The sequence below is a fragment of the Phallusia mammillata genome, chromosome 5 (assembly GCF_965637545.1).
Source record: "Phallusia mammillata chromosome 5, kaPhaMamm4.hap1.1, whole genome shotgun sequence".
In the NCBI taxonomy this organism is placed as follows: domain Eukaryota; kingdom Metazoa; phylum Chordata; class Ascidiacea; order Phlebobranchia; family Ascidiidae; genus Phallusia; species Phallusia mammillata.
The window spans coordinates 5,876,634-5,896,697 of NC_137256.1; the positions used below are offsets into that span (position 1 = coordinate 5,876,634).

The 20,064-nt window shown below is 37.4% G+C and overlaps 4 protein-coding genes across 4 annotated transcripts in view; all 4 read right to left on the minus strand.

The window, feature by feature from the left end:
* The window catches only part of LOC145228280 (elongation factor G, mitochondrial-like), a 48,892-nt gene extending 46,369 nt beyond the window's left edge, over nt 1-2,523 (minus strand). The window contains exons 1-4 of the mRNA XM_080093288.1: nt 2,307-2,523; nt 1,705-1,866; nt 968-1,156; nt 263-411 (exon numbers count right to left, since the gene is read on the minus strand). Coding sequence (XP_079949414.1) covers nt 263-411; nt 968-1,156; nt 1,705-1,866; nt 2,307-2,411 — 605 coding nt within the window. The 5' untranslated portion in view covers nt 2,412-2,523. The remainder of the gene's footprint in view (nt 1-262; nt 412-967; nt 1,157-1,704; nt 1,867-2,306) is intronic.
* Nucleotides 2,524-3,024: 501 nt separating this feature from the next.
* On the minus strand, nt 3,025-8,679 carry LOC145230466 (uncharacterized). The gene is made up of 9 exons (XM_080095895.1): nt 8,584-8,679; nt 8,253-8,399; nt 5,652-5,765; nt 5,162-5,345; nt 4,936-5,032; nt 4,561-4,676; nt 4,202-4,372; nt 3,608-3,759; nt 3,025-3,550 (listed from the first exon to the last, which is right to left on the minus strand). Exons 1-9 carry the CDS (start codon nt 8,639-8,641, stop codon nt 3,414-3,416), a joined length of 1,176 nt encoding a protein of 391 aa, XP_079952021.1. The 5' UTR covers nt 8,642-8,679; the 3' UTR covers nt 3,025-3,413.
* A 221-nt stretch (nt 8,680-8,900) lies between these two features.
* LOC145229288 (propionyl-CoA carboxylase beta chain, mitochondrial-like) lies at nt 8,901-15,431 on the minus strand. The gene is made up of 11 exons (XM_080094598.1): nt 15,195-15,431; nt 15,013-15,132; nt 14,820-14,945; nt 14,648-14,761; nt 13,476-13,628; nt 13,220-13,407; nt 12,675-12,756; nt 11,785-11,908; nt 11,201-11,409; nt 10,461-10,659; nt 8,901-9,669 (listed from the first exon to the last, which is right to left on the minus strand). Exons 1-11 carry the CDS (start codon nt 15,366-15,368, stop codon nt 9,548-9,550), a joined length of 1,611 nt encoding a protein of 536 aa, XP_079950724.1. The 5' UTR covers nt 15,369-15,431; the 3' UTR covers nt 8,901-9,547.
* Nucleotides 15,432-15,458: 27 nt separating this feature from the next.
* Nucleotides 15,459-20,044, minus strand: LOC145229287 (uncharacterized). The gene has a single exon (XM_080094597.1). The coding sequence runs from the start codon at nt 18,590-18,592 to the stop codon at nt 15,821-15,823; it is 2,772 nt and encodes a 923-aa protein (XP_079950723.1). The 5' UTR covers nt 18,593-20,044; the 3' UTR covers nt 15,459-15,820.
* Between the last annotated feature and the right edge of the window lie 20 nt (nt 20,045-20,064).

Consider the following 20,064-nt stretch of genomic DNA (forward strand, 5'->3'; position numbering starts at 1 on the left):
TATACTATACAACCTACATTTTTGTGTCATCTGTAATTCTATGCAGTTCGAATTAAACCTATTCAGTTACATTGCTCATACGAACAGTACATTCAGGACAATTTATAGTTAGTTAGTGACCTAAAGACTGGAGCCACCTAAAACCACAAACCACATTTTTAGCCCCACTAGACAGTCAAAGAGCTGTTATCAAATGTTGTACCGATTATACAACACAGCCCAAAAAACTCTTACAAAAATTACACAGTCCACACATATATACCTGATGAGTTGTAAGCATTTGTGAGGATTCGCTGCCAAACGATCAAGTTTGTTGATAAAAATTATACTTGGGACTTTATATCTGTTGATTTGTCGATTCACAGTCAGTGTCTGACTTTGGACACCGCCATTGGCACAGACTACCAGAACCTATTCATAAAAAAATCAGTGATAATCTCTTCAGGCTCTACCGGGTATCATATGCTATAGTAATGATTTCAATACAAAAATTTTGCTAGACATTTGGCTTAAAAAAACTCTATTGAATGGAAGGGAAAATCTATGTTACTTTTTGTAAGTCACTTGTATGAAAACAATGCAAAACAAATAAGCAAGATACAGCATAAAAATATTGATATTGACATGACAAAAAAAAACTGTTTAGTTCAATCCAAAATTCAGTCAAAAGTTGTACTAGCCTCTCAGGCACTTGTATATGGCATATTATGTATGACATAAATCATATTTCTGTATGAGAGAAACTTATAAACAAAGAACACAAAGACAATCGGTGGCCCTTGGTGAAGTAAAGACTGTATAATGCAGCCATCCATAGCAAAAATAAACAAGAAGAGCACTTGGTGTAGTTAATGGTGCAAAAAAGGTGGAGTTAATGTTTGCAGCAGCATTACAGCAAAAATGGCGACACAAAAACCAAACATATGTATCCAACCAAACCACTTTGGCCACCAAAAACAATACTTACAGCACCATCTAAAACTCTCAATGCTCTTTCAACTTCAACTGTGAAATCAACATGACCGGGTGTGTCTATGATATTAATTCGGTGATTTTTCCAATTCACATGTGTTGCAGCCGACTGAATTGTTATGCCTCTTTCCCTTTCTAAATCCATGGAATCCATTGTAGCTCCTACTTTATCCTTGCCTTTCACCTTAAAAACAAACAACTAAATAATCACAGTGAAATGGCACTTGCTCAAAGATGAATCATTCGTTATCGCGCAGTGTTTTCGTTGCGTTGTGACATGCACATGTTTGATTCTTTTTTTCCTTTGTTTATCGTGCACTGTACTACGCGCATTCAGTGTTATTAACCCTGATGAAGGCGACCTGTATAAAAGGTCAAAACGTTGGAATAAAAATACATTTGCCAGAAGAGGTAGACTATAAACTTGATATTATGCCTGGCAGCAATAGCTTATACACAGTGAATGTGTTCTGGCAAATTTATTAGACTGGAATATGCTTAACCATAGAAAAATTATTGCGTGAAAACTTGTTGCTTGTTTTACCAATTTTTCAAACATTTGGTTCCATAGGTCAAAAATTGCAAATACATGATCATGTTACTATTGAAAGCAGAAATAAAATGTAAATAGTTAAATCTGCTAAGACATTTGTCAGGTGAGCCAAGTGCCTGATGCCAAATTCCACTCCAAGAAAACATACACATGGACTTAAGCATAAATAGCAGTATTACCTCATGCATTTCATCAATACGACCAGTGTAAAACAGTAAGCGCTCGGTGACAGTTGTTTTGCCAGAATCAATGTGTGCAGCAATTCCAATGTTTCTCATATGTGTTAGTTCTACATCTTGATCAACTTTTGTGGAAAAATTTCTCCGGTAATTTTTGATAATCTAAACAAAATTGTTTGTGCAAATGATGAAAATGAGAAAGATAAGATGATTGAGATCCATAATCCACACTATATATATATATATATATATAACTTAATAGTAGCTGAATGATTCATCCACAAAGTTAGAAATATACATTCATACTGGCATATGGTCAAACTGGCGATCCCCTACTATGAAACTGACATGTGCAGCATATATGGCACTACAGGCTAGATTTTTCTAGTTTGTGCCTTGCCATATGGGAATGCTTGGGAGACCAGCTGATTCTGTACCAACAGCTTTAATAGGCCTGGCGTACTATGATTCATATAGAAAGTATCAGAAAAAATGTTAATCGTTTGTGTCACACAGGCACATAAAAACTGACACAAGTGGTTAACATTGACTAAAAAGTACAAAACTTTATTATCAGCATGTTTTTTATTCTTTTTACTTACCTGGGAGGATGAAAATAAGTTTCTTTCCAGAAACAACTTGTGATGACATTGCTTACGAAATGTGTGAGATAGAATTGGAAAAAACCTTTGAAGGCATCGCTCCATCGCTGATGTTTTTTGTTTCGTTTTTTCAATCCAATTGTATGTACTTTAACACTGTTATAGAATCACTTCCACAAAGTTTTAACTAACAAAATATGAAAAGGTTAAGGGTAGTTTGCACCCGTGAAAAAATAACTCTTAACAGTTCATGGACTAAAACATAAAACTACATGCGACCAGCAGTTATTGTCTAATTTGTCTTGACCTACAAAAATTTTACAAGCAACGCATGAATTCTCACGGCTTATTGTAATGGGGAAATCACCGTTGTATGAGCGGACAGTAAACACCGAAAACCATTAAGATCGAATTTCTTTAATTTAAAAAGTCAAAGATGAGTTTAGATTTATTTGAAACTAATTCGGAATTAATTTGATTACAAAAAAAATTAATTCTGTGTCATTTACTCTTGCCAAATGGTTTTCAACCAACGTTTAATGTTTTAGATAGACTTGACAGAAAGCAACTATTCCGTTTTTAATGTTGCTTTTTTAGTTCTCCATTGTTGAACCACCTTTCCAAAAAGCGCAATCCATGTTATCCTACCACGTCCACGTCACTGTTAGGTAATTTACACGAAACCTATACGAGTCTCGAACCACTCACAAAGACGACATAAAGCTATACGAATATATTTTGATCATTTTCCACAAAAAGGGAAGACAAGCGACGAGTTTACAGGTTAAAACATACGCTAGTTTAGATATGTTTCATCTTATGCAAGATAGGCCTTTATGTTCAGATACATAAGTTACGATTAGAGCTTAAATTTAGATTACCTTCACAACATTATATATCTCTGTTTCTTTAACCAGAGTAATGTGTTATAAAATAGGAAAATTGCTACATTTACATTGATGCAAAACAATAACACAATAACCAATATAATTTGCAAGAGCAAACACAAGGACACGCGAATGCGTGCTTTTGTTGCCAAACTACACGACATATTTTTTTACAAAGTAAATAAAATCAATCAAAACCAACAAATACGCAAAAATAGTTTTACTTGAAAATCAATTTGTCGACACTGTCGTTAAGTTTCAATCCGGTGGTCCATTCGTCTGGAATAGTTTTCCCTTTGGAGCCTATGCTTGCCCCAAGAAGGGTTGCGACAACCGACCCGCGGTGGCAATTTTCACCTGCAGACAAAAAAAGCATTATAACTTACGACTGTATCATGTTAAAAATTTATATACCCCCAATGTTCACGTTCGTCAAGATACCGCCTACAAAATCATCATGGAAGTGCCGGACAATATAAAGCAAAACCGCGAAGGAGCTGTCAATGTAACAAGCTATTCCCAGCTGTTGTGCAATGTTTTGGAATGCTTCAAGTCGGTCGTTCGATCTGTAAAATGTTTGTGTATGATAATAATCAGGAAAAACTTATATTCAAGGTAGCCATCGACACGTACCCTAAAATAAGGATAACCGAAAATTGTAAATTTGCATACAAAACGAATTAAACGTTTTCAAACCAATCTTTGAAATTATATCAACCATGACATATGACATGCCATTTTTTGCCACAAACAATATGTTCCAGCAATTCCCTGTTCGCAGAAAATACTTCGTGCATCTCACGAAAGCTCAGGTCCAGGTTTAGTTTTACTTGTTGCAGAGATTTGACTTGTGATTGTTAAAAACACGGACGCAAGTCAAAAACAAGGACATTTCTTAGAAATAAGGAAAATATTTTGTTTTCTAAAACAATACCCTTCAAATAAAGGACAAATCTTAAAAATAAGGACGGTATAGCAACATTGCCTATATTCGTATGAAAATCTTACTCCTGGACAATGCTGTCGAATTTTTTGATCATCGCTTTGCCAGTTGGTCCGAGAACTTCCAATAAAGCTTTTTCAGCTTCATCGCGAAGTGAAGCGCCACGCACAACAGCGTGAAGAATGCCGATGTAAAGATAAAACGGTTCCAGGATTCCAGAAACAGGGTGAGTGCATCTTAAAAAAACTCTTGGGTTATTTACTTTAAACATCACAGTTCAAAGGTTGGACAGTTAATAGTTTTTTACAAAGTGCCCAATCAGTTGACCAATACGTACAGAAATTTGTAATTTGTTTTTTAGGTACATATTAACTTTTCTAATATTTTCTTGTTTATGGTTGCAAAAAATGCGTTTTGTAGTTACCTTAAAAACAGTTCAGCAACTTTGATCACTTCGGCGAGGGGTCTATCGATGTAATGGAGAATAATAGGTGTGGGAACGACAAAGCCTCCAATTACCACGAGTTGCTTGTCTGGGGGCTATAAATTGAAAAGTAGCAACATTAGAAAGGGGGCAGCTTATAGCATTTTTCGATAAAAAATACCATATACTTCAGGCACTCATATTTTTAAGATTCTGGGAAGAAACGGAAAAGTCAATATATCAGTAAAAACATTTCGACACATCTTATGTCATTCTCAAATGAAATAAAATGTAAAATCCAAGCAGCAAGTAAATATAACACGGTAAAGATTAAAAGTTCAGGTGCTGAATAGGTACAGAGGGTATTATATATACCTGTTTGTATATTACTTCAGACCGCTTAGTCAAAAATGAGTACAGTTCGTCCTTATCTGTTGGTTTTCCAGCAACAACCCAGTCAGCAAACAACATTCTATAGTGTAACAAACGTATTTGTTAAAATTATCATTAAGGGTATTTGTAACCTATGATTTCTACACAAAAAAGTGGTTGTCGCAGAAAATCTCCAAATGAAAACATAGAAATAAAATATAGCGTTTACCTGTGCCATGATTCAGCGTAAGTGTCGTTGTGCGATTCAGGAGTCGTCATAAAATCGACATAATCGGTAAATACTTGCTTCATTACTTCAGCATCGTTATAACCTTTTCCAGTACAATTTTGCAGTGTCCTCATAATTTGCAACGCGCAGTGACAATTGAGTGTGTTGTCACCGGCTTCCATCCCTTAATGTATTAAAAAAGCCATAAAACACATGCTATTAAGGTCATTTATGAACTAATAATTAATTTGTCAACATTGATTAACCGTTCATTAAACAAAAACAAAGTAAGTAGAAATAAAATGCATGTAAGTTTTAAAACAGTGCATCGAATTTCACATAACATTGAATTTCACATCACAAAGTTATTTTCTTTATTTACAGTCGCTACTTTTTTCCACTAATGAGTAGCTTTATTTGTTTCTAAATCTGTCTACAAATGCAGATTGTGGCATAATATTGATCATGTGAATTGCCAAACTAATGTTACCTTGATGATAATGAGTATGTTTGCTTTCTTCAGACCATGCCCTCAGTTTGTCATGCAAAATAACTGTCCCTATTACCGAAGGGGCTTGACTGCCATCATCTCTGCCACTTCCACCTAAAAAAAAACAACGCAAAAAATATGCCCTACATTTGCTATCAATGCATACAGACCAAGAAAAGTTTAAAACGTGAAAAAAACGTTACTTTAGTGCCAAAAGACGTCGCTTGAAGCAAGACTGTAAACGGTAAAACATTTCAGCCATTACTAAGGTTTAAGATACATTGCTTGTACTTCACGGCGAGAACGCCACATAACAAAGATATGTATAACGTCATAAAGAAGAGAAAAACAATTGAAGAGAGTCAAAAAAACAATGTTTGAATGGAACAAACACAGTTGCTCGCACATTATCTGTGTAGTATTTCCAGAAAATAAAAAAGTTGCTGTACTGTTCAGTTGGTTAACGAGTTTTGACAAAAATGAATCTGGTCGATCATGCAACGGCGTTTGCTCTGTTCCCTAACAAACTGTACAGAATGGTAAGTGACCCAGCATGTCCGAGTTTAAGCTGGGCTGAAACTGGCGACCACCTGGTTCTCAGCACTAGAGAGTTTGAAGACGAGCTTCTGAGAGAAACCCCAGAAAGGTGGAAGTACCAGTTAAAGACTACTTCCACGACAAGTTTTATTCGACAGTTGCATGCGTATGGGTTTCGAAAGGTTATGGACGAGGTCGAATTGGCGAGCATTCGAGGCCCTGCCAATGTGAGGCGCTACTACCACCCGTAAGTTGACAATGAAATCAGCTAGTTACATAAACGTCAATTTGAAGTAATTTGCAATTGTTCTGTTTAGGTATTTCCATCGCGAACGCCCAGATTTGTTGATGTTTATGAAACGCAGTTCGCGAAACTACCCTGGCAAAAAACAACTGGTTAAGGTGATAACGGCCATGCCGCGCACGCAAGGTGCTACGCCAGACATGAGTGTACCAATGGCGACATCTGACGATGACGAATATTGTCCTATTTCTGGCAGTGCAAAGCGAAAACGCAAAGCTCAACCGAAAAGACACCCTTACTTCTCATCGTCGGAAAGAGGTTAGTGACATATACTTAAGGGGCTCCTCTAATACGAAATTTACGTATAAAACGTATAGAACTTTTTAAAATGCTGAAGGTTAGGGCTAGTATTCTCACATGCCTTCGAGATGGCACCAAACGCCCAATCATTCCAAAAGGGTATCTAAGATCATAATGTTGCTGAAATTACAAACCCTAAAACCCCTTTCCGTGACCATTTTAGAGTGGGTATTTTATAGTAGCAATGTTATAACCGAAAACGATGCCTTGAAATATGTTTGCAATTTGTAAAAGTAAGCAGAAAAATAGAAAATATGCTTAAATGCAACTTTATCTACGGCTTCGTAACTCAGGAGTATGAACTAATGTTGTTTCAGTTTTAACTCGGTCTTCAACCAATAAACAGCAACCGAGCCTGTACAATGTAAAGGCTTCGAGTTCAACAAACCTGCAAATCAAAGAAGAGGTGCAAGACCCCCCGGACATTGCCTCCTATTTTGCACCTACATATTCTGAAGCCACCTGTTCAGTAACGTCCAGCAGTTATTCGGGATTGCAGCTTGCAGCCATGCAAAACAAACATCTCGATTTGGGAGTGGCAAAAAGCAAGTCGCTGGATCCGATACCTATGCCACCCAGCACTAGACCAACATCTGAGCCACTGGATTTGACAACGCAGCCACACCTTAATGGTAATAAACTATTTCAACCAAATTTCATTGTTTTTGCCCGTTTATTAAACTGTAACACACATAAGTTGATGTTGTTCATTGTTTTGTTTCAGTGCCGCCGGACAATAATGTTGCGACTGCTATGAAACCGTTCGTGAACAAAAGCGTTTTGTCGACGAATTTCCCAAATAGCGCTGCCATTGCCGGAAAACTAAACATTATGACAAGACCGGGCAATCCCCAATTCGCGTTTCCGAAACAGGCTAATTTGCACACCCCGCCTATTTTCCCCCCACGCTGCTTTGCTGGTACGTAATATGTTACAGAATACAAATTCACTACCGGTTTCTGTGTACTACTGTACAAGTGTGGTGTTTTGCGCAGGAAGACAGCCATTCGCAATTCAAGGGAGCCGTTTTCCTCTTCCCCAATACTCCATCCTGCAGCCAGCTTACATTGCATGGCCAACACGTCGGGTGTTTTGCGCTGAAAGTCAGCAATGGATTCTGCCAAGACCCACGATTATTCCTCTGCCGTCCAGGCCACAAGCAAACAATGGCGAACCACCTATGTCCATTGCGCCAAAACCTCGGTACGATATGCTTCACCTATGTTTACTTTTGTATTAAGTCCAGCGCTTAAGCAATATTTTACCTGTAGGCTACCAGGCCATGGAAGCCCACCCTGTCCAACAGATCAAACGGCTTTGAAACAAGAATCTCGTACTGGAACCAACGGCATTATGTAACACACCATACAAAAGTCGTCATGGATGTAACCTTTCGTTATGTATTGGCCTACTAATACACATACCCTATTTCGTTACTTAAAATACACTCATTGATATACCTTTGTTTGATACGCGCAGTATGCTGGTTGGATGATCATTCTTGGGTGCCTCGTATTTATATATCCAACCACCGAAGTCTCGTTTAATGGCTGGGACATCGTAGTACCAGTGGACAGGCATCGCCACAGAGTCACCAATGAATAACCCTTTAAAGACACAAGTAGTAGGCGTAACTACTGCTAACTTATATAAAGCCAAGGTAGAATTGCGTTTGCGAACAAAGCAGTAGGCTACAGTGGGCAGGTACTGCAAACACAACAGACTATCTATCAGCCACTGCCTTAAGTTGTTGATCACGGAAAAAGATACTATTGTTTCTGTTTAACCTACCTTTGATTGCCTGGTTAACAGCATTTCGTATTACTGACGTTTCGGCTGCTACAGCCATGATCAGTTCTGTATTGTCGACTTTTGCTTGCTACTACACCAGCACAAAACTAACAGCACCACCCTAACACAGAAGCGTCTACGAGCCCTGCCTTTTTCTTTCGATATTACCTGTCAAGCGAAACGACCCTTGATTTTACAATTGTGGACATTGTGCTTACACAACGCTACAAGTGTTGAATATTGAAAGATTATGTAATCGTCGTGCTCTGGCAAGAGCAAATAACCATGTAGCTTCCCTAAATAGGTTACTATCGATATAGGCCAGGTGCATATTTTATTGGCATTAAAAACAGCAACAGACCAGCAAAAAACGCTGCGTCATGATTGTTTGTGGCAAGCAAAAAACGTTATGGTGACGATGTGTTGTTTTCACAACATTGATACGATATTTCAGACACGAATTGTAATTCAATACACATCATTGCACGATCAAATAGCATACCTTGCCATTAGTACATCATAGAGAAATATGAATCAAAACATATTGTTTCGAACGATAGTGTATACGTTGCAGCTTTAAGGGCCATAGGGGGTGCACAATACTAAACAATAATGTACTAGGTTTTTATGCAAATCCACTCGGAAAAGTTATGATATGTTTTTGGCACATTGATTTTTTATAAATGTCAAAATGTAAACCAACGATTGTGTAAGAAATATTTTAATTGTGCCAGGCAAATGCTGTACAGCCATGGTCTATTTTTTTCTTCAAGCTCTTAAAAAACGTAAATCTTCTGGTAAAATTGTATTTATTAATATTATGGATTTCCAAAAATCATTATTGTTGTCACTATAAAATGCTTTGGGGTATTATATTGATTACTATAGGTTCCAGGATCAACTAAGTATTCTTGCACCCCCGAAATATCGTTTTAGGCACGACTTGTTACTATACGTGACAGTTTTATAAAGGAATGTTGGCATGCTTCTTGGCAGGGTTACTGAGTTTCTTGCCTTGAAGCAACTCCAAATCGCGACAGAGTCGTACGCGGGTGATTTGAGGCTCTATGATGTCATCAACATAGCCTAAAAACAAAAGAAATGCTCAAATTAGGAAAAACATTGCCATGCACAAGTTTCAATATCAAGTTATGATTTTTGAAAACAAAAAGTATAACTTGATAGACATGTTTCGCAAAACAGAGTTGTAAATACGCCCGGTCTAAAGTTTGTGGAAAAACACACACAAGTAAAATACCGACTTGGACGCCAACTCTGACACAATTGCGTCATAAATTGAGTTTTTCTTGCTATGCGTGCGCTCAGGGGGTCTATTGGTTGGTTTTTGGTGTTGTCAACCAAAATAGCCCATTTGCATTACACAATTTATTAGGTAACGAACGACCGGTTATACAAGTCCGGCCGGCATCGGTTTTGTGACATGGCCGAGTGGTTAACACAACTGCCTTGTGTTCACAAGGTTATGGGTTCCGATTCTGTCTCGGCCACATGTGTTTCCCTGAGCAAGAACGTTAAGCGGCATTGAGTCCTAATAGGATGAAACAAAAGTCACAAATCTGATTTCTCGAAATCATCAAAAATTAATTTTTAACAGACTTGGAGTATAAAACGGTGCTCGGCGACGGGCTCATTGTGCGCATAACGTTGCCCTCTCACCGACAATAAAAATGTAAATACAAAAAGGCAAGGGGCTTTTTAGCCTGTTACTCCCAACAAACTGGAGTGCCGTAGGATGGCCACACTAGCCAATACGGCCTATCTCTCGTCACCAGCTGCACTAAAGAGTCAAAACAGTATGCACTGTCTGCAGCTTAAACACACGAAAAACATTAAACACTTGTTACACATGAACCTACCGCGAATTGCAGCCGGATAGGGATTAGCAAACTTCTCAATATACTCGGCTTCGTGGGCAGCTTGATTCTCCTTGCCGCGAAAAATGATCTGCACTGCACCCTTTGCTCCCATCACCGCCACTTCGGCAGTTGGCCAAGCATAGTTGACGTCACCGCGCAAATGTTTTGACGACATGACGTCATAAGCGCCACCGTAAGCCTGGATGACAATAAGATCAGATTAAAAGAAAAGATTAGTTGATTCATGCGACCAAGAAAAAAAAATAAGGGCATGAGATTGCAGTTTAATACCGTTAGCGTCCTGGATTAACGGGCGCCTGGTCAGATGAAAGTGGCTCTTTTTTATTGCATTATTTGTGATGCAAGTTTTGTACTTCAGGGGTCGGCAACCTTTTTTGTACTGCGGACCGTTTTTAAAATGGAAATTGTATTGCAGACCGGCCATCAAAAAATGCAAATATTCAGCAATGAAAACGCCTAAATTAGTTTATCATCCCCGGGATATTTGGGCAAAAAAGCATACAACCTAAAAAATTATACGGACCGGTAACGAACTCGTCGCGGACCGGCACCGTGCTTGTCGACCACTGCTTTACATGATTTACATAAAGTGTCAAAGTAAATTACAAAAACGTTAAAATAGGCAGCAGCTAATTTAAAATCCATTCGTAACCCAAATTTCCCAAGTGTACAAATTTTTTGAAATGTATGCAAATTGAAAATACAAATTTAGGCAAAACCTTTCTTGTAATGACAGTAATTTTAGGGACAGTTGCTTCTGCATATGCATACAACAACTTTGCTCCATGACGAATAATTCCACCATGTTCCTGTGCAGTTCCAGGTAGAAATCCAGGTACATCCACCAGCGTGACAAGGGGAATGTTAAAGCAGTCACAGAAACGAACAAATCTTGCTCCCTTCACGGATGCATTGATGTCCAAACAACCTAATTGGAAAAGGTAAGATAATTAAATTGAGTTTATTTCGCTTAGTGTACAAAAACATAAGAAAACTAGAAAACATAGCAACACAAAAGCACTAAAGCAATCACCAAGCTGGAAATAGCTATGCAATCTTAAAACGGTATGGAACGCAAAACAGTGCAGGGCACAATTGATGGATCGTGGCTGAACGCGGTGTAGCTACACCTTGTTATAAAGTGTTATATGACAGGGGTGTACAAGAAAAAAAGGTTGGTGCATTGTGGATAAACATGATCGGAGGTATGTTAGTTCGACCAGTCGAGGGGGACCTTGCAAACTAACCACCCTAGTGTTTTATATTTTGCAAGTGTACAAAAGTCTAATTTAATATTTCATACCTGATGCAAATTTAGGTTGGTTGCCCACAAATCCAACTGTCCTTCCGTTCATCCTTGCAAACCCAACAACAATATTTTTGGCATAGTCGGGCATTATTTCCCAGAAGCTACGATTGTCAGCTAGCTGCAAGAAGGAATTTGACATGTATATCTATAGTCATAATTAGGGCAAATATTTTTTGAATTGTCAAAAAAAGTCAAAATTTTGTCAAAATTTTTAGAATAGGTCAAAAATTGTCAAAATTGTTTACAAAGTCAAAATTGTTTACAAACTGCATTGTCGTGGTGTTGTAGAGGTTGCACTGTCAGTGAAATTTTCATTTTACACTTTGTAGCCTACTTTATACTGTTGTAATTGGCCCATTGCCCCAATTATTGCGAATCATAAACCATCAAGTGAGTGAAACAATTAGGTTGATATGGCGTGATGCTCAACACACTTCAAAACGTGCAAAATTTTGGTAGGTCCCAAGTCATTTTACGGCAGCTGCAGGTTAGATGCAGCTCATGCTTCGGTTTTGCTTTAGATACTTCATGTATCTTTCGTTTATACAAATGTATTGAATAATTTTTGTTGTGTCTTAGCTGCAGTTTTTTGGCAGTGATTTTTAATTAGCTCATTCCCTTTTCAGAATAGGTTAGGTCTATGTTCAGATTTTTGCCCTTCTGTTAGACTTTTGCACATTCTTTCGCTCTAGTTAGATTAGCCTAGCCATATTTAAACTTTTTGAATGATAATGCGTAATTTAACTACTTTTGTAAAAAAAAAGTTTTTTAAGGTCAAAATTTGTCAAAATTTTCAATTTGTAGGTCAAAATTTTTCGTTTTTTAGGTCAAAAAATAATTGCCCTAGTCATAATACTTGTACACAGTTTTTATGTGTAACTTACAGAATGAATGACATCCAGCATATCATAGGCTTTTGTGCTTTCCATAGGGATCAAAGTATCAAGTGCAGGGCACAGTCGATCCCTATCAACAAAACAAATGGTGTCATTGCAAATTCTTACCAAAATGTAATGCAACATTTTAATTAAAAACTATTTGCCTAGCAAGGACTTTTCTGTAAAATCTTACAGTTCTATCTTAAATCTTCAAAAGCATTTACTAAAAAGTTTTGGACAACAGTGCAATTTTTATGTAGTACTGATCATAACAAAGATTAGACAAAAACTGTGGCTAGTATTGGAGAGAATTTGCTACAGGTGCATTACTTATTGAACAGTAGGACTGGCACCTCTAATTAATCAAACACTGTCTAGTTGCATAACCTGGTTAATCAATGTAAACATACTTTACTAACATGCACCTGATAACAATAGTAATCACATATACCCTGATCAATATCGTAAAAAGGTGGGATATTTGGTAAGTGATTTGGGTCTGACCATTGCATTTCATAGTTTAGTGTACAGCAAATAATCAAAAAACTTACTTTGAATCTTCAGTTGCCATAACTGGTGCTTGATCTTGATTACTGAGTGGAAGAAAGTTGTAAAACTCTCTTAATCTCATTAAAGCATCCACATCATCTTCAAAAGCTCCATGAGCAACACCTGACAAAGTTGTGTGGGTTTTTGCCCCACCCAGTTCCTCAGCTGTTACATCTTCATTGGTTACAGACTTTAAAAAACAGAAAATGAAAATCAGTATATGTTTAGATACAATCATACTGGTTTTTTGAAACAAACCTTTACAACATCTCTGCCGGTGATGAATAGGTAGGAGGTGTTTTTGACCATGAATGTAAAGTCAGTGAGTGCCGGGGAATACACTGCCCCCCCAGCACATGGCCCCATGATCATAGAAATTTGAGGCACTACGCCTGATGACATGACATTTCTCTGTAAAACAGTAGAAAATGTAATATGTACATACAAAGTAAATTTGGCAGAGTATACCTTTAGTATGCAAACAGGTTTGTAAGAAAGTTAACAAACAAAACAACAGTTGTAAATCCTGGTAATTTGATTCTGGAAATCATGCACTGTTCAATTACTATTCTTGCAATGATTTACACCAGTGGTTCTCGACCTTTTCGGTTTGCGGACTGGTAAACTTTCAAATAAATTTTGCGGACCGGTGGAGTTTTAAAATCAAACCAAAATGTAATTATGACAAAAATACGCAATTCAAAAGAAGTGTGAAAAATTCATTTTAATGAGAGGTTTGCTGCTGTCTGTTTGATATCATATGTGTTAAAAGCGGTTCTAATGAAGTTTCTGCAAGGCGAAGTAGAGTGTTAACTTCCACACGATTTCTCTGTTTGGTGTTGTAACGGTAAAAAGCTTTTCTCAGATAGGTAAATTGTACAAAAAATCAGCAGTAATTCCATTGCTTGGACACCGCGCTCAGGATATTCGTTTTTAAGATAAATTCCTTAGCTTTTACATACAACTGGTCTTGAATGAGTTGCACTTTAAACATTGAGGCACCACACTTAACAGCATTGTGACGTATGACATCGTCCAAAGCAGACTCTCAACTTAGTCTTACGCCACAATGCTGCAAATTACGGAACGTGAGAAACTCCATCAGTTTGAAATGGGATGTTTTATTTCTTTAATCAATGGACAAGCCTTCAACATCTTTCATTTTGCAATTGAGATATAAAATTGTAATATATTGGCGGACCGACAGGAAAGTTGACGGGGACCGGCACGTGGACCGGCGGTTGAGAGCCACTGATTTACATCTTTTATTGTACATATATATATCAAACAATATTTTTGTAACAAAACAACATTTTTTCTGATATATTTTGCTATTCAACACATAAAGCACAAAATGACAAAACTGCATCTACAAAGGTTTAGTTTTACAAAATTGTCCAGACATCTTGAAAATTGTTTTTTAAGATTACCTGAAATATATCAGCATAACCTGCAAGTGACTCGACTCCCTCCTGGATTCTCGCTCCCCCAGAATCATTTAAACCGATTACAGGTGCTCCTACCAGCATTGCTTGGTCCATCACCTGTATTACATAAAATCGTTATTGACATTTAACCTTGCTGTGAGGTAAAATTTCAAACCTTGCATATTTTCTGTGCATGGGCACTGGACAGAGAGCCTCCGAAAACTGTGAAATCTTGAGAGAAAACATATGCTGGGCGACCAAAGATAAACCCATGGCCAGTCACTACACTGTCTCCAGCAAACTACAAGCAAATACAGCATTACATGAAAGTGATATTTACTAAATCAAATTGCAGACATATATCATGCCTTATTTTCATCAGAATCCATTCCAAAATCAGTGCATCTTTGTTCCACAAACATGTCATATTCAATAAAGGAACCTTTGTCCAATAAAAGGTTTATGCGCTCCCTTGCAGTCAGCTTACCCTAAATATTGCATGCAAAATATATTGAGTAAACTGACACAAATGATTTTTTATAGTACCCACCCTTTTGTGTTGTGCATCAATTCTATGCTGCCCGCCACCTAGCATTGCCCTTTTCCTTTTTTCCTTGATGTTGTCTTTGATAGGAAGAGTGCTCTGATAGCTGCATCTTGTGTGAGCTACAGGATTTCTGAGCAGATTTGAAAGGCACTGATGCCTACACACATGACCTAGCATTTTTTGGCCTAGTTTTGATGTCTTCCTGAGATTATTCTAAGCACAAAAACAAGCAACACATATCAGTACATTCCAATAACGTTGAACATTTCATTACATAGTATAGTGTTTAGAAAAATACATTGGAAAAATATATATCACACAGTGAAGATGAACTGTTTAATAAGGAATTCTAAACTAATAAAACACAACTTGAATTAAATTTGTAAAACAAATTAACACAGTAAAAAAATTAACCGTACATTCAAGGTACTTGGAACATACTTAGCACAGAGAAATACAAGCACAAGTTCATACAAAACTAAGTATGACCATAAGAATCATAGATGCAGCATTTGAAGTATTTACAAATACAATGCAGAGTATAAAAATATAGCGTGTTTGGATTGAAGAAAATACTGTATCAGCATAGTTACTAACAAAAACACAAATAACATGTACACAAAAGCAATCTAAGGCTTGAATGGGTCGAATTTGGCTAGGTCATGAATCCTGTCACAAAACGGAATGTAGTTGACATCATTTTTTCCACCAATCCTGACATTAAATTTGTTAAAGATGACTCTGAATTCCTGTTCACTGAGCAAGTTGCCCATTTCAAGTTCACTAAGGACTCGGTGAAACTGATATCTTGAAACAGTGCCATTGTGGACTCTATCATAGTCCTCGAACAGGGGGAAAAGTTGTGTTCGTGTTTTTCTGACATGCTCAGCAACCCTCATCATGGCCAAATCATAAACAATCTCAGCTTCCTTTGACATTGTGTTTTGCTGCCATTCCACAGGGGGCTTAAACTGTGATGGGGTCATCAGTGGATTTTTCACAAGATTTTTTATTGTAAAGATAGATTCGATTTCATCACAGAATGCCAAGTAATCGATAAAACCAGGATGGCTGCCAGATCTAAATGCATCACATAGTATGTTAACTTCAGATTCCTTGAGCTCAAGGCCAGCAAGATCCATTGCTCTTTGAAAGTTTGCCTTGATAATGCGGCCTGTTTTGAGCTTGTCATAGTCCTTCATGAACTCATATACTCTCATTCGCTCTTTGTATACTTTAGCCTTTATTTTGGTGATGATGGCATTTAGATCAACCAACGCATCAATTTCATGTGGCTTCTTCTGTGCATTTACTGCTTGCAATTCTTTTAGGTGCTCTTTGTATTTTGGTACTTGCCCAATCTGGGGTACAAGCTCACTCAAAAATCGAATGTAGTCAAAGCCAATGTCATCAGTAAATTTATCTTGAATGGCATTCACCTCATCTTCATCAGCATGCAAATCTAATGAAGCAAGACACTGTCTAAATTGCGATTTTGTTACATGACCATTGTTGTGCCTATCAAAATCTTGAAAAACTGGCTTGGCAAGTAGCCGACGTTGAATTGCACGACTGCGCATCCTCGCCATTGCTTCATCAAACACAACCAAAGTTTTTTCGTCAATTCCACTCCAATTCGCAAAAGTACCTTCTTTTGGCAAAACATAGGTTTCAATGGGTGGCACTTCTTTGCATGGATCCTTTTCCAAATCAGGCTGAGTGAAAACAGAATCAATTTCTCTAAAAAATCTGGTGAGCACAATACAGTCTGGTTTCTTGGGATCAACAAGATATTCTTGCAGGGCATGCAACTGGGCTTTGTTTAACCATGTTACACCCATAGCATCCAAACCTCTGGAAAAGATGTCTTGGGAAATTGATCCGCTTCTCAGATGGTCATAATCTCTAAAGAACTCAACAATCCTAATTCTGTTTACCACTACATGATGACGAATTCTCGAAATCACAGCATTGATGTCGACATGTGAAGTGTTAATAGTTGGTTCTGGTTGCGGTTCAACATATTTGGTTGTAGGTGTGTCTTTTGGGGCATCAACCGTGTAATGGTTAAATTCTTTATCAATGGCCTGACAGAATGCTGGGTAGTTGACATCGCCACTAATTGGTTCCTCAAACTTTCGGCAAATGAGTTTTAGATCTTCTTCATTCACACTCAGACTAAGGAAATGCAAAATTCTTGCAAATTGTGCCTTGGTAACATTCCTGGTGTATGCAACACCCCTGTCATAATCTTTAAAGTAGGGGTACAACATTAGGCGTCGTTTTCTAACAACCTCAGACAGATTGGCAAGGACCTCAAGAAGCTTTTGTTCTTCCTCACCTGACAAGTGTGTCAAAGATCTTGTGAGGGAACCTGATGGTGGGGCTACAGGGTGGACGGTGGGTTTCTTCTCAAGGCCTGGTACATTAAATGCATTCTCCATTATGTCACAGAAGGTCTTGTACTGCACCCTTCCATCTTCTGTGAGAAAGTGATCAGTTAGCTTGGTTATTTCCTCTTTAGTGAGTTGAGCTTGTTTTCCGCAACCCTGAGACAAACCACACACAAATTGATTTTCAGTAATAATACCACTTCGTAGCTTATCATGGTCCTTGAAGAACTCAGTGGTTCTGATACCATTTTTGTACACAGCTACTCTGATCTTGTCAAAAATCGATGCTAAATCCGGGTTACTGTAAACACTAGCATCAAAGTACTGATCAGGATTTGTTGGAACTGGTGCAAAAGGTGACAACACCATTTTGTCCAGGGATGACATGTTTCGAATTTGTTCCACATCCTGATGAAAATTAAGGTAATTAGTCATACCAGGCTTGATAGGGTCCTGGTAGTATTGAGCCAGCAGTCTTATTTCGCTTTCAGTCACATCTGGTGGTCCAGGAAACTGGCGAGCAAACTGGGATACTGTCACAAGTCCATTGTGATGCCTGTCAAAGTCTTCATAGCACGTTCTAATATTGACACCATGGTAAGTGTAGTAGTTTTGAATCTTATTGAGAATTGCTTTGACATCATCAGCGACATCAGGTCCACGCTCAATATGTGATCGCTCAGTGCGGAGATATTCTGGTATTTGAACAGTTTGGGACTCTGGATCAACAGCCAAGTGATCAGGATAAAAGTTTTTGTCGATCACATCAGAAAAGGCTCTATAGTTGACCATGTTATCTTTCTTGAGACGATACTTTTCAACAAGTTGATTTGCTTGATCTTCACTAAGTTTGAGACCCAAAAACTGGTCAAGACATCTTTTAAATTGAGATGGAGTGATGTATCCAGATCTTAGGCGGTCAAAATCTTTGAAAAATTCAGACACACGAACACGCTTTGTTTTTAGTGTAGTGCGAATATCATTTTCAATTTTTTCCAGAGCCCCCATTTTAAACAATATACAGGGCAAAACTAGCAATATACAGGGCTACCCTGCAATTTAAAAAAAACAACAACTTATTATTACCTGATTTAGACACATGTTATGCACAAAATGTTCTTGCATTAGTATAACAGGTTGCATATTTCCAGAAGTAAAATCTTAAAATTTGTTCTATAAAGTAATGCTTCAATTATTGTAACTTCATAAAACAGTAGTCAACTAAAATGTGAGCACAAGTCATCTCAATCGTTTTCAGTTTAAATGTTAAACATCAATCGAAAAATGTTTTAATGTTTAACAATAATTGAACTGCTATACAACCCAACAGCATATTTTTAAAACTACAAAGGCATTACTTGTAGGATTGTAGCACATGTTTAAAATACGAAGTCAAGAAGCATTAAACTTATAGTTTGATTATTATTTTTGGTTTTGAACACATAGTTACAAAACATTCAGATACAAAAGCAATATTTAGACAGGTATGCATATTTTCTAAGCACTTTACACATTATTGATGGTACCGCACAGTTTTTATACGTAGGTAAATAAGCAACACACGAAACCAATTCAGCAAGTTTCCATAGACACGGTAACCACAAACGACCACCAACCACCACTTTAGCGAAAGTAAAAATTTGCTCACGCGAGTTTTTTTAAGATCAAGCAAAAATATACTGCAGTTTAAGTAGTTTGTAAAAAAATCTTTAATTTTGGTGAACAAAAAGCTGGAAATATTTTTTCAGAAACAAGATGCGTATTTTGGGAGATCCTGAATCCCTTTTTGGGAATAGGTTGAGTTGAATTGAGTATTGAAATACGAATCAAAGAAAGAATCCAACTTGAGATTGCTTTTTTTATTCTCATATTGAACAAGTTTTCGTTTTATCAATTACAAAGCGCAAAATTATGACCAAGATCAAACTAAGATCCAGCCGGAGCATTGCATGACTTTGCATCACGCCGAATAGGACAATGGGGACATCACGTGACACAACACACAGCAAAGGCATCAATAACAAAACGGAGAAGAAACTTATGGAAGGATTGGGTTGACTTGATTGCGTATTGCATAACAAGTGACAAATATTAAGACAAGAACAAGATAGTATTAATGGTATAAGTGGCGGTTTGAAGGCATAGGGACATGCTTAAGCGAAGATCGTTCGTTTGTTCATTCGTAATTGAGGCTATATTGTGTTAGTTATTGTTGTCTGTTTTGACGTAAAGTCGTTAACTACTACAAGCGCAGTTTATGAAATGTTTTGTATAAAAATAACTATATTGCAGCTAAAAAATAGGGTTGAAATTTTATTGTTTGACTTCTGTATTTTTTAAGTTTTAAAGATTGGTTGATCGTTGATGCCTGATGATTTAACTGTTGACACTTGACACCAACAGTAACAAGTGAAATGCTAACAAAGTTTGGTTATTATTATTTAAGAGGTAAATGCCAATCCAAAATGTTGCTCTATAAT

What these genes read in the sequence shown, in the direction of transcription:
- LOC145230466 (XM_080095895.1), bottom strand. Translation starts at nt 8,641, where the DNA reads ATGGCTGTAGCAGCCGAAACGTCAGTAATACGAAATGCTGTTAACCAG. An exon ending in TGTTAACCAGGCAATCAAAG is followed by an intron (nt 8,400 to 8,583) that starts GTAGGTTAAACA and finishes GTGTCTTTAAAG; the next exon opens with GGTTATTCATTGGTGACTCT. An exon ending in TTCGACAGCATTGTCCAGGA is followed by an intron (nt 3,760 to 4,201) that starts GTAAGATTTTCA and finishes AACATTTTACAG; the next exon opens with ATCGAACGACCGACTTGAAG.
- LOC145229288 (XM_080094598.1), bottom strand. Translation starts at nt 15,368, where the DNA reads ATGCTAGGTCATGTGTGTAGGCATCAGTGCCTTTCAAATCTGCTCAGA. An exon ending in TGGATTCTGATGAAAATAAG is followed by an intron (nt 14,946 to 15,012) that starts GCATGATATATG and finishes ATTTGCTTGTAG; the next exon opens with TTTGCTGGAGACAGTGTAGT. An exon ending in GTTATGCTGATATATTTCAG is followed by an intron (nt 13,629 to 14,647) that starts GTAATCTTAAAA and finishes ACTGTTTTACAG; the next exon opens with AGAAATGTCATGTCATCAGG.
- LOC145229287 (XM_080094597.1), bottom strand. Translation starts at nt 18,592, where the DNA reads ATGGGGGCTCTGGAAAAAATTGAAAATGATATTCGCACTACACTAAAA.